At 41.2% G+C, this 14,257-nt stretch overlaps 1 protein-coding gene across 6 annotated transcripts in view; it reads right to left on the bottom strand.

Moving 5' to 3' along the window:
- The window catches only part of CAB39L (calcium binding protein 39 like), a 60,734-nt gene that overhangs the window by 20,833 nt on the left and 25,644 nt on the right, over window positions 1-14,257 (bottom strand). For all 6 annotated transcript variants that reach the window (XM_074535417.1, XM_074535420.1, XM_074535418.1 and 3 more), the window contains 2 exons: window positions 13,379-13,527; window positions 2,979-3,143 (listed from right to left, as the gene is read on the bottom strand). In XM_074535417.1, the coding sequence (XP_074391518.1) occupies window positions 2,979-3,143; window positions 13,379-13,480 (267 nt within the window). In that variant the 5' untranslated portion in view covers window positions 13,481-13,527. The remainder of the gene's footprint in view (window positions 1-2,978; window positions 3,144-13,378; window positions 13,528-14,257) is intronic.

Genomic DNA, 14,257 nt, shown 5'->3' with positions numbered 1-14,257 from the left:
GTAAAGATGGCCAGAAATTAAGTGATCCTCTCTGCTATGCCAAATTTTATATTGGTTACTCAATACTGTGTGCATTGCAGCACAATATCCATGAGCAGAGAGGAGACAGATACAGATATATAGATATAGATATATAGATATATAGATATATATATAGATATATAGATATATAAATATATAGATATATATAGATATATAGATATATATAGATATATAGATATATAGATATTAGTATCCAATTATAGCTAATTTTCTAGAGATCAGTGGCAGGGAAAGCCAGAGTTGATCTCCATGGGTTCTCCAGGAGGGAATGGAGGCAAATAGAAGGAACCATGACAGATTTCCCTCACCACCTGACAAACATTAAAATTGTAAGAGTACTTTTGAAACACTCCTTACTTGGATTTGCAATTGAATTTTGCCTTATAATGAAATACATGTGGCCACTGAAGCACAAGATAAGGCAGCATGAAGAGAAAGTGGCTAGACAAGAACAAAAGAAACCTGACAAGGATGCATTATTTAAATAAAAAATTGTATAACACCTATATCATAATGTAGCCCCTGTTTCAAGGCAAAGTAGGGAAAAGATTATAAAATGACCAGTCCTGGGCTTGTAGTTATTTACTGCCTATTTTAGGGGCTTTACAGTTTGTGAACTTTTAGGCTTACACACAGTAACATCTACATTTTTAGTTGACTTCTGTTGTTTGCACATTTGCCTCAGTTTTTTGAAGTTCAAAAATAAATTTCATATTTTACATTTCTGAAAAGCCCAGATCTTGATTCTGGGCTCTTGCCCAAACCTGACTTTAATGCTTCAAAACAATATCATCACTGAGATTATATCTTGTTTGTTGAGTGGCAGAAGCAATAAACCTGTGTCTTCTATGGATGTGTGATGGATGTGGGATGGAAGTCTCCCCTACACTGTCTTTGAAAACACATCTTCAAAGGGAAGTTCAGCTGTGAAAAACTGGGATCAAAGTGGGCAGCAGGGTTGGTGAGGAGGACACAAGGAATCAGGACAAAACAGAGTAACATTATTGCCTTCAGAAATCAGATTTTCAGTAGTTTATGATTTGCTTTTTACCATTTTGTACGGATCAAAAAATTAACTTGCATGTTACAGTGAGATGAAATTGCTTGTTCAATGAAGCAAGTTAAATACCAGCTGTAGCCACCAATATAACAAAATGGAAACAGAAAAGTTGATAAACTGGAAAAGTCAGTGGGAAGACATGAAGACAAAGCAGCACATGCTCTTACTGTCCTCTTGTTCAGTGATGTTTGGTTTCTAGTGTTTTGTCCAAAGAACATGTATAACAGCTTGGCTAAATGATTGGAAAGCTTTTGCAATTAATAAAAAATATATTTTGCAATAAGAATTATGAGAATTGTTTGTAATAACAGCAATTCAACAACAATTTCATCCAGTGCTTGCTTTTTAGGACAGTGTGTTCAATAGGTTGATACAGAATTTTTCTCTGGCAAAAGCAATACAGACTGTCATGTAACTAAAAAAATGCAGAAGTCTCCCTTCTGTGCTTTCAGTATCTTCTCCTTCCCTCTTCTCCATTTCTCTTAGAGGGTTTTTTAAGGGCTTGGTTGTTGAGTTTTTGAGTATTTTTGTAATTAGACATTTAACAGGAACCAGTGGATGCACAGAGAAGACAAAGCATTAAAAAAAATCCACCTGAACTTAAGACCTGAGGCAGAGTGAGAGAATTCCACTAAAAATTTTCAAAAACAGATACATTCCATTTTCAAAAATTAATACAAAATAAATAAATCAGTCCTTGATCCTGGATTTACTGGTGGTAGGGGGTGGAGTGGAAAACATGAAATCACCCATTTTCCTCCCTTTCTTTCATTTACAAAATGGAAAGAAAATAACTCCTACACACGACTCCCACAAAGGGTGTCTCTGAGAGTATCATATCTCTTTGAGAAGCTGATTTTTCCCTCCAGCAGCTGCCTGTGCATTGGGTGCTGCTCCTGTTCCAGGTGGAGTTTTGGCTCCTGGCTCGGGGGATTTCCCGCTGGGGGTCAGACACTCGTGCGGAATCCCCAGCGCCCACAGAAATCCTGGAACTCACACCAGTAGCCCCTGGGCACCATCCCAGCTGACTGCAAACCACAGGAATGACAATGACCTGACAGGGACAGAGTTTATTCCTATCCCTACCGGTCAACAGTAAATTAACAGGATTGATATTTATCCTGAATTACGGCAACCTTTGCTCCCATAACTCTTCTTCTCCTCACTTACAAGCAAGTTTAGTTGTCATAGCAGTTGTTTACTAGGTTTTTGGTTTAACAATAAAGCTGGCAAGCAGTTCCAATGAATATATAATTTTATATTTAAATGTATCAAATTAAAAAAATATATACACACACATTCATTTTCATCTTTCTACTGTGAAAAAAAAAAGTTATATTCCCTTATTCTTTTAATTGAAACAGTTAAGTGGGGGACAGCCAAATTACCTTCTGACCTGCTGTCTGTTTTTAACATGTTTTTCAATTCCTTTCCTCTCAACTAAACCATTTTAATTCTTTCAGTTTTTGTCATATGAAATTCTCCATGCTTCCAATTATTTTTATTCCATGTCCCTGAACCCTCTCTAATTTGGACACTCTTCAGAGACAGCAGGTAGCTCTATTAGCACTATCCCAAAGATCATCCCTGCAGTTTACAAGGTTGGTCCTAGACAGTCTTCCCAGCACCATGACCTATCTTGTTTGGATACACATGGAAATATTTCTTTATATTTTTTGTTTTAATTTTTAAATTTAAATCAGGTTTACTGCCAGTGTCCTCAGGACACCAACCAATCTAGAGCAGCAACTTTCTTCAGCCTGTGGAAAACAGTTTTGAATGCAATGAAGTTATTTAGACTTCAGAAAAATATGGCTCTAGTAACTGACAGCACCAAAACCAAGGAGTTGAAAAAAGTTTATGAATGTTGACCTACCTCAAAATCTATCAGCTGCAGGTTGGCAATGAGTGTCACTAGAAGGCCACTGTTGTAGAGCTCTTGTGCAAGCTGGGCCACGATTTCTGTGGGTGGCTCTTTGTCTGTGGTCCCACACAGAATCTCTTTCATTGCTTGCAGAGATTTTGACACTTCCTCCGATGCCTTTTTGCCAGCAGATAATGGGATTTGTTTTAAAAAAATGAAACAGGAAACAAAAAAAAAATGTGTTCTTTTAAAAGGCACGAATTTCAAAACAAATGTTTCTTAATGTACTTACAATTAACATTATCTATTGCAAAATGATATCATAATTCTAGGTAATCATGGAGGCTGGAGCACCCATACTGTACCCTGCAGGCCTTACACAAGATAAATTCAATTTATACATGACATATCACCATTAACAGACCATAAGCACAAAATAGAACCAAGAGATCAATTACCAACCAGCACCAGTGAGACCCTTTAGCAGGTTTGGAGGCAGGCACAGCCCTGCAGAGGCAGCAGCAATTTCGCTGTTGCTCCCCTTGTCCTCCCCAGTGGGCTCCATGGCACTCGTGGGGCAAGAGGCTCCAGATGAAGGTGCCAAGCCTTCAGGTGGCTGCTCCCACCAGAGGGGTGCTGCTGGGCTGCCTGCCCACCCAGTGCTTCCTGATGGGCTGTGCCGGCTCCTCTGCTGGGAACCCAAACAAACACTCACAGCCCTGTGGCACTGCCTAACCCAGCAGGCAGCTGAACCCTGCACAGCCACTTGCTCACTGCCCTCAGCAGGATGGGGAAAGGAACTGGGGGCAGGAAATAAACGTTTAGGTGGAGACAAAGATAGCTTGATAGGATAGAAAAGGAAGGAAGAAATAGCAGCAGTAAAACAACAATAACAACAAACACCCAGTGATGCGCAGTGCAATTGCTCAGCAGCCCGTGCCCAACCAGTTCTGAGCAGCAGCCCTGGCCAGCCTTCCCCCAGCACCGTGTGCTGAGCACAGTGCCATGTGACAGGGAACATCCCTTTGGCCCACTGGGGTCAGCCGTCCCAGCTGTGCCCCCTCCCAGCTCCTTGAGCCCCAAACCACTCTCTGGTGGGGTGGGCTGAGGAGCAGAAAAGGCCCTGACTCAGTGTAAGCACTGCTCTGCAACAACTAAAACATCAGAGTGTCACCAACTTCATTCTTATCCTAAATTCCAAACACAGCACTCTACCAGCTACCAGGAAAAAAAATCCGCTTTATCCCAGCCAAGCTTGACAGCTTCACATTGCCTCATCTCATTTCTCCTCATCAGGTGTGGTTTGAGCCAGCATCTTCCACACGGGATTTGCTCACTGACGACACAGGCACTTCAGCCTCAGGTTGAGAAATTTAAATGAAACTATTTGCTTTAGTAAAGCTCCACAGCTGCCACCAAGTGAAGTAAAATAGATCTTTCACATCTTTTACTCCCACCTAGAGTATACTAATCTTGTTCAATGTTTCAGGTACCTAATGTAGAGGATGAATCAGAATTGCCTTACAAAGAACCTTGACCAGCAGGATTGCAAGAGGGAAAGGAAGGAGACACGCCTGTAAACAGGTAACAGCTCAGCATTCATGCAGTCAGCAGGTGAAAATCAGATATGAGTGATAATACAGATTCCCAAGGAAAAGAGCCACTGGCTACAGCATGGCAGCTCTGGCTCACACTCTCCTCACAGCCATGCTCCACTTTGAACCAATAAAGACTCTGTGGAGGAAAGGAGTAATTTTTTTTCATGTGGATGTGTGTGCTGTAAATCCCACCTGCTCCAGCCACGGGGCTATGGAGGCAATGGCTCCTTCTGTGTCGGGTCATATTTAATACACACATCACCTGCAGCAAGGCTGATTGGATTCTTTGGCAGGGAGTGGGAAGGAAGTAAGGAACAGGTCTGAAAGCAAAGCTGAGAATGACAGCAAACTGCCAGGCAGGATGCTGAAGACAGCATTTCACATATTTGAAAGACCTTAACTTGAAGTTAGCCTTTTGTTAGCATAGCAAGTGGGAAAAAAAATCAAGACAAACACAGAAAATCCAAGAGCGATTTGTAAAAGCTAACTGGAAATTAATGGATGTTCAAAGCCACATCAATAACTTCAATATATCTCTCATATATATTGAAAGGAAAAACATCATGCTTTCAAATACCACCCCATCAATCTGCATAACATAACTCCAGTGTTCTGAAGAGGCATCTCCCACCTGCTGCTGATCTCCCAACATTTTCAATCACAGATTTTATTCAAATTAGTGAATAAAAATGATACAAAAAACCTAGAAGTCCTAAAAAAAAAACAAAACCAACCACACTAAAAAGCAACTTTTACCTTGTAGCTACCTGGAAGATTTAAGCATTGATTTTGCACAGCATAAAGAACTGCTCTCCCCCAACCTCTTTGTACCTACTTGCAGTTTTCTGCTGGTTGAGATAGGCCGGCATGGGCAGTGTGTAAATGAGCATGACTGTGTGATAACTTCTAACAGCAGAAATCTTGATGTTCCTTACCATCACTCAGCAAAAGAGCCTATTTTTACCTCAAATGTTAGTCGTGTGTCACTTGAGATATCCCACAGAGTACAGATGGGATTAACAACAGGGGCTCTATCTTAGAAACTAAAGCTCTAAATCTTTATAAGAGCTAGGGAAATATTTTCCTTTCAAAGGCAAAGCCCATACATTTTTGGCTTTCCACCCTTTCTGCTGGGCTGGGTGTGAATATCTCTGGCATTCTGTAGTTTAAAAAAACCATTAATAACTTTGCTTTCAAGTATAAGCAGTCCTGTCTGATACGTAGAAAAAAGCTCTGCAGGACTCAGCTTTAGGTTTAATTCTCAAAAAGGAGGCAAAAAAGAGCAACGTGAGAAAATGAAACATAAAACACTGGTGCTGGTGGGCAGAAGTGGCCACCACAGCTGCATTTCTCTGATCACCTGCCATCCCATCCACTCGTCTCCTCAGCTTTCCCACATGCAATTTACATTTCATGTGCCATTTCCTCCCCCTTCACAGCCTCTCCATGGTCTGTGTTTTGATGTGCAACTCTCCACCAAAAGTTATTCACGGTCAAATCTAAGGACTGCTCCTCAGTGGATATCCCTCACAATATATCTGGAGGAAAACCATAATCCCAAACACAGATTCTTAAATTAACAGCCTTCGTTTTGACATTTCCACTTAATCTCACAGCAATTTTAGAATAATACTTTAAGTACATAAGCACTGTTTCTGGGATGGAAACTTTCTTAATACTCAGAGAAAAAAGACATTCCAAGATCCAAAGACCCAACATCTGTCCAAAACAAACAACAAAGCACATTTATTCACTCGAAGACATGGAAAATACAAGATGACAGAAACACATCTGCATAAGAAGTCACACCAGTCCTGAGCCTCTTTAGGAAAAATTGCAAAAAACAACAGAAAGCTTCAGCAAGATATCCTCAGCCCAGCTGTGTCACAAACAGAATTTCAGTGACAAAAAAAATTAAAAGGATTTGCTAGAAACCCCTAATTCTGACTTCTATGCTATTTTTTCTTTTCAGTGGCAAGAACAACACTAGCAAAGTGCTGCAACCATCACTCCAGCAGAAGTTAGAGTGCAAAAGAAACAATTTCATGAAATATCAAAGCATTTCAGCCATTTGGCTCACTCTTGCAATTAGGCACAATCTTATTTCCAGCAGATTTTCCTTTAATCCCTTAGGTACAAGTCCTTTCCATCATGACTGAATTTATGCCATTATATCTAGAGAGGCTCTTGTGAATAGAGAGGAAAAAAGAAGGAAAGGAGAAAACTACACACATAATCCTAAACAGAACAGCTTATACATAGACAAACTAATGTCAAACGTGGGATATGCTGAACTTTGGGCAGTCAGAAGTTGCAGGTAGGGACAAAATAGTGAGATTGAAATGCAAGCTGATTCCCAGCACACACAGATGAGTATTGCTGTGCCTGCATAGGTGTCAGGATGTCAGCCTCCTAAGCCAAGTTTCTGGTCTTTCCAACAAGAACTGACTCTGCATCCACAGAATGTAGCTTATAATGGCCATCAACCCACAAGAGGTTTTTGGGTCCATTTTGAAAGACAGGATTTTGTGTAAATGTTGAAATCTAACAATCATTGGGTTACTCTGCCAACCCTACTGGACTAGATGATCCACAACAGCCTTGTAGGTGGAAAACAGACAGTATAGACAAGCCTGCATAACTTATCTATGTTAAATTATAAACATGTTCAACATCCCCTCCTCACAAAGCTGATTTTTTGTCAGTTTTTATGTGTCTTTCTAAACCTACCAACAGCTTCAAACAGAGCTGGAAATTTTATAAGTTGAAGATTTTTGTCTCGGTTTATTTTCCTCACACATCAAAGTTTTGTCACTGTTGACAAAACGGGAACATAACAGAAAGAAAGGAGCTTACAGAAAAATGATTCCCTGAAATTTGATATGAAAAAATCTTCCCTGAAAGACTGATTGATCTTCAAGAGTGGGATAGGCTGTGGAGGGGAGAAACACAAGAATATGGCAAATAGGCACATACAGGTTCTGTCTGTGTACCTAGCACATTTCCAGGTCCAAAATCTCTCTATAAACTGTTTCTTTCTTGCACAGCAGCAGACAGTAACACACAGAGATGCCTGCCAGTGCCATGTTAAATACTCCAATGTGTGATTCAGTAATCTGCCAGTACTCCATGCTATATATTGCAACTGAAAGCATAAAGCTCCTTGATTTGGTCTTATCTGGTTTAAAAATATTCTCACTGTGTGATTCAAACCAATTTTTCTCCTAAAAAGCAGTGCCAATGCAGCTCTCTCTACATGGAGGATTCCCAAGAAAGGCCATTAGCAGAATCTGAATCAAGCAACCACGTAACCTCAGGATCACCCCAACTGACCTACTCTTGAAGCAATTTCATGCTGAATGGATCTTCAGGGACAAACTGTGGGTATTTTGGATCAGGAGGCCTGATGTCTGTTATTTAGCAAAACATTATGGACCTGTACTCAAGGAAGCTGGCAAAGACAATTTGGGCAAGCAAGCACAGCAGGGAAACGCCTTTTAAAAGGATGTATGATCAAATGGACAAGACAGGTTTGCCCCACCTGGACATAAATTCCTTTCCCACTGTTAAGGCTGCACTTAAGACAGAACTAAAGGTTCTGAAGGTCCTTAAAAATAAAAGCAACCAGAAGAGACAGGTTTAAACTCTTGGCACCAGAATCTGATAGTATCTGGAGTTTCTCCCACCTCTAGAGCAATAACAGGCCTTAGCAGAACAGGGAAGCTGAAACATGAAATGCTGCACAAAACCCCAGGACACACAGAACTAGGGGGAAGGGGTGCCAAACCCTTCTTATCTCATTCCCTTGGTTTCAGTGTGCAGCAATGAGATGGAAAGCAATTTTGCAACTGGCTCTGGCAGCTGCAGAATCGCATCCATGGGTATTCATGTTCCCGGCAGTCACGCAACTGTTCTTCCATGCAAATGCACACAGAGCCCTCTGCATGCACCTCATCTCACACACCAGTCCCCAGAGCTCTACCAACACAGCAGCCAGCCAGGTGAGCAGCAGCCAGGAATGGCTTCCTTGTTGCTATGTAAAAAAGCAGGATTTATTGATAGAAGTATTTGTTCCAGATATCTTGAAGTCTTTTAATTGTAGCCTTAATAAAATGCTGCTTTCCTGACCCTTGTGAACAGCACCAAATTTGTTACAGCACGTGGAGATGAAAGAGAGAAAAGATTGCAGTGACCTACCTGAAGGAGGAGTCTCGTTAGAGAGATTTAAGTGAGAGGGGCAGAAGTGTGACACCTCAGGTTATTTTTACATCTCGCTTCACTGTGCTTCTGAGCACTGACTAAAGGCACTGCAGCCTGCAGTTCTGCCTGACAGGAAAGCAGTCAGCACAGTGCTCTGAACCTGCTCTAATGCATTTGGGGTTCATTTTCCACAATAAACCCTTGTCTTGGATCAGCTATACCAGAAACTGCAAATCTTTCAGCCCATCTAGACCACATGCAAAGATTACACCAAGTTTCAACCAACCTCAGATCCGTTTGTTGCCCTAAATTAAAAGCCTGTGACACTTGGAAGGCTTTTGCTGCAGGGCAGGTTCAGAAAATGTTACCCAACCTGTAGGCACCCCAGATGGCACTGAGTCAGGCTGCCACACCCCAAGGTGTTTGGTTGGCAGCGGGAGGGCCATGTGCTCAAGGATGTCCTTCAGTGACAAACTGGATGCCACCCGCACTGCTTGGTGCTGACTGGGCCCAGCAGCTGAACACAGGGCTTTGAGAAGTCAGGATGTCACACCCCTTTTTTTGTGAGCTTGGTCAGGCACTTTTCTATCAATGTTCCTTTACAATAGCCATCAACAAAGACACAGTAACACACCAGCAATAAGTGACGCAGTGTGACCAGAGTGTCACATGCCGTCCATTCTTCCTCAGGTTCAACAGGTATGGCCTGTAGGTATCATGGCTTCTCTTCATCCCTACTTACATGCATCCTCCAAATGCTATAGGAGTTTGTACCAGAAAGAAGACAGCCTAAGCTCTGAAGGCTTTCTTTCCTATGTATTTAAATACTTTCCTGCTTTTCTAGGTAGTTCCAGAATGGACATTTCTCATTAAATTCAAGGACTGATCGATTCTACATAACTGAGATTAAATTGTAATGACATTTATACAATACTGCAATGAAACTTAATTAATTGTTCTTCACCACATCAAAGCCCAAACAGGATGTCAGCAATTGTATATGCTTGAAGAACACCTTATTTCCTTTCAGATGTTGTAAGAGAGGAGGATTATTGACAAAGAACATTTTAGTCCACTTTTCCAGCTCTGTCTTACCCTACTTAATCTCCCAATTATTGCATTAAACTTGCCAGTGCTGCAATCCCTCATTTAAAATAGATATTATTTTTTTTTAAATTTGTAAAAACAAGGTATTAGAAAGAGCACTTCAGAAGAAAAGGAGAGCCAGATGTGCTGGCACTTCTCAACCTGTGGTCTATCAGCCATCAAAATGTAGCTGAGAAAATGGCAAAGCTTTAAGCACACATATATCCATGCAAGCAAACAAACAAGAAAGCCTACATAAAAAAATAAGAATCAAACATCAAAACTTAACCTATTTTTCAGCTGGGAGTGTTAAAAAAGCATCAGAAAGCACTATGGCAACACAACACATTAATATTTTCAAAAAAATTGGACACGTGGAGAAAGTGGGTCAAATTCAATCCTTATCTAAGGAGACATGCTAGTGCAGTCAATAGAGTTTAGCTAAAGCTTGAATGGGTACTATTCCATGAGTAACAAAAAGCTTCATGAAGGAAGAGTGCAAACCCCTGTATATTATGTGTGCATGTGGAAATGCCTCAAAAAATATGTATACTTTCATTTACACTTACAACCGGCTTCTCTGCATTCTGTCTATCAAGTTATATCCTCCACCCTCTTCCCATTGCCTGAGAAGTCTTAACTGCTCTGCTGCAAAGTTCCCTCTAGCTGTGTACTCCATAGCTTGGCAGGAATGATCCTTACTGCAATATTTAAAAGCATGCCCTCTAAGACACAGGTGGTTCCTGCTGAAAGTTGCACAAAGTTGTATTAGAAGCATCAAGCCCCTTTCTGTCTGACCTTGTGCCCTCCTGGCTGCCCATGGCATCTTCACCTCATGCTCACAATTTCTCAGCTGGAAAGGAAAGGAGGTTCTCTGCCAGCCCTGCAGTTAATTCAGGCTTTGTCCCACTTCTCTGCCAATTCTGCCTGTATTAGCAGCTTTTAGCTGTCTCAACCCACATACCACATTGGCTGTACTACAATAACAGCTTAATTGTCACAGGATAAATCTTCTTGTTTAAGCATCTGAAGCAAGTCCTAGTTGGAAACTACTTTGCACGCAAAATCAGGGATGCTCTGGAGTTGTACCCTGGAAGTACAACTAGGAACTTTGGTTTTATGGTGAGGCATAACAATACTCTTTTAGTTCTTACAGCAGACTAGGAGCTAGAAAGCTGAAAAACTGGACAGCCCTAAGTCACAAACTTCCCAGGTCACAGGGCTACAGGGTCCAAACCCAGCTCTGAGACATCCAGGGTCTCTGGCTCTTGCAGTAGCTAAACCTCTAGGCCCTTTCACGAAGGTTTGACAAATCTCTTCTCCCTCCAGAAATCAAATTTGAGGTAGAGTTAAAAACCTTGCTAGGTTTCCAAGAGCACAGAGTACAGCACTGTGCTTTGTTTCTCTTTGCTTTTGTTTTCAGTTCGTTTCTCCAATTATTCTCATGAAAAGACATTACTCATTAGCATTACTGAATATATTTTGAAAACCTGCAGGCCACTGAAAGTCTTCCCATTGTCTTTTCTTCTCCGACTCAAACTGCAAGCAGAAATGGCATTACTAAGCTCACAAACCTGAATGGATAGCAGCAGGTGTGATAGGGCTGGGTGGTTTTGCAAGAGCTATATTTTTCCTGCCAGTTTTTAAAGTTTATCACCATCTCAGTAGTAAAGACAGTTCTTATGATTTACTTCCATAAACTCAGGAGAATAAATTTAGCTATTTTCTTTAACAGGTATTTATTTCAGGACAGCTCAGTGGACACTTGGCAGATGAAAGGCAGAACTGCCAAGAAGTCTCTAACCTTTCCTTCTGCAAGGAAAAGGACGCTATGTTCCTTCTTGACATTACAGTACAAAGCCCTGAGTCAACAGGCCACATAAGCTTAAACCAACCCAAAGAAAGGCTTTCCTCACCTTCTGCCTTGCTGTTGAAGGGGCTGCCTTGTCCCTCTCTCTCCTCTCCCCTGACCACCCCCCTTCACCCCAGGAACAGCCTCTACCCCATAGCAATGAAGTACACAAAAACTAAGTGAAAATCAGCCTCTTCCTGTAAAATAGGCACCACTGAGTTCATGAGCTGTTTCCATTCTAACACACCAGGGAAGCATTCTGTATCTTTTGCTCTGGGAGGAAAACACACACCAGCTGTTCTGACTTTCACAAAAAATTTACATTGAGCACTTAGTTTTCTAAGAAGTCTGAATTTCTCCTTGTCACTGACACCCAAATACACAAACCAGCTCAAAGCCAAAAATTCTCAAAACCACAACCCTGAGGAGTCACTCTGCAAAGCAGATCAAAAAGAAACCCAAGTATGGAGCCTCTGCTTTGAAAGTCTTCTTTAATCAGGCTCCAAAGGATGAATTCAGCAGGGCAGAACAGATTCTGTTGATTTATTTAGTTACTTTTTTTATGTTTTAGTTCAGAGTCAAATTCTCTCCATTCTCAGGTTACTGAAGGTATTTCAGAATGAAACATCTAATACCAGAGACCTCCCAGAAATCCATGTGACTTACCTTACGTAATTAACACACTCTGAGCTACTTGCTTTGAACCAAAAAGTTTCAAGAGGATTTCACTAAGGGTGCAAAGGGCTCCATGCCTACTTTTTGGGTTGGGTTTGTCTTCATACAACTTCCTGCACAAGGTGGGGGAAGCACAACATGCACACATGCAAACACCAGCTCCATGGAAAATGTGTCAGTGTTCCTCATCAGCTATTTTTGCTTCCACTGAAAATCACTTTTAACTTAAAGTTAGTCTGTTGTTAACTAAAACCATATATTTCTACTACAGCAATACTGTAGAGGGCCAGAGTCTCAGATGCAAAAAATAAAAATTAAAAAAAATTTTAAAATTTATACAAGCTCAAATTCCTAACTGGGAGGATTTTGTGTGTTGCATTGTACCTATTAAGTGGTCACTAGAAAAGCAGCAAAAGTAACTCGAGTCTGTGTCATGGAATTAGAAGAGAGCAGTAATATTAGCAAAAGCCTAGCACTATAAATAGAAAATGAGTAGCACAGCTCTTTTAGGAAGCACTGGCACCCAGAACATTAGAAAGGATGAACAGAGTGAGATCTCTTTTGTACACATCTGGACACATACAACTTTCCTGGTTTCTGGAAACAGTGTGCATCAGAAGTAGAGTTTTTCTCTGTGGGTACCTACACATTAATTGGCAACCTCATTTGTTATCCTGCTAACACCGTTAACAGTACAATAGTTTTCAGACAGCCCTCCAAGCTGTTTTGCTAGATTCATCTCTGTTTAAAGTAGTGGGAGATCACCCTTTGTTTTGGCTGAGGCTCCTGGATCTCAGCATTTTCTGTCTGAGCCCCAGATTTTATGTATTTTATTTATGTAAAAGCCTCCTGATTTCAGCAGAACCATTCAAACACACAGCTACATTCACAGGCAAGCACTCACAGAACCAAGGCAGTGACCAAACGCAATATCATTCCCATTATTCTGCTGTTCTCCCAGCATAAAAATCTTTTTGGTCTTCTACAACGTTACCTCATACCTTGTCTGTCTTTTTTTCTTGTTTCTCCAATATGGCCATGTTTTCTTTCAGAACTTTCACAATCTCAGCAGGATTTTTGTGCGATTTACTAAACAAAGGCATGGTCTTCCTCCACCTGGCTTTCTTCCTTCAGGATAGAAGAGGACTGCCTTAAATCAAACAACAAGCAAAAACAGCTTTTAAGGCTTATACAAAAACACAATAAAACACACATAGACACTATGAACAAGAAAAGGTTGCACCTCAGGCACTACATTTTGCTTCAGCCACCCAGTGGAGCAGTGAAAGTTCTCATGTGTCATTCTTGCAAGTTCATTGAGGATTCACAAGCCACCATTAGAACATGAAAAGCAACTACTCAGCACCTGCACAGGAGCTGGGTACTTCCTGCAGGGAGCTCTGACCTACAGGTCAGCACTCCAGCAAGTCCATGCCCAATGTGTTTTGGACACTGCACATCTGGCAGGCTCCACTGGATTTCACATGTGGGTTTCTGTCAGACTTCACCAGCTCCATCACAGGGCAGAAAACCAACTCTGAGTGCCAGCACACCAAAAGCACCCTTTGTTTAAAGCATTGCAAAACGGAGTCCCAGCTTCTCTGCCATCTCTCCTTCTTCCTCCATTGCTTTGCTTTGTCAGCCTAGGGGACCTTGAGAGGAAATGGTTTAAGCTATCCCCTAAGTCTGACAGACTTCAAGAATCTGTGGGTCAGATCTCACTTGCGTAGAACATTGCCTGAATTGAATAAAAAACAGAGGATCAGCCCCAAATATAAATACAAACATATTCATTACATTCAAATGACAGACTGAGCATTTTAACGAAAATGGATTGTTTGCTTAATTTGAAACATTCTTCTTCTGTATGGTTAGAAAGG

This window comes from Zonotrichia albicollis, chromosome 2 (genome assembly GCF_047830755.1).
Source record: "Zonotrichia albicollis isolate bZonAlb1 chromosome 2, bZonAlb1.hap1, whole genome shotgun sequence".
NCBI lineage: Eukaryota > Metazoa > Chordata > Aves > Passeriformes > Passerellidae > Zonotrichia > Zonotrichia albicollis.
Note: the sequence above shows the minus strand (reverse complement) of the source record. Positions and strands in the feature narration are given on the sequence as shown.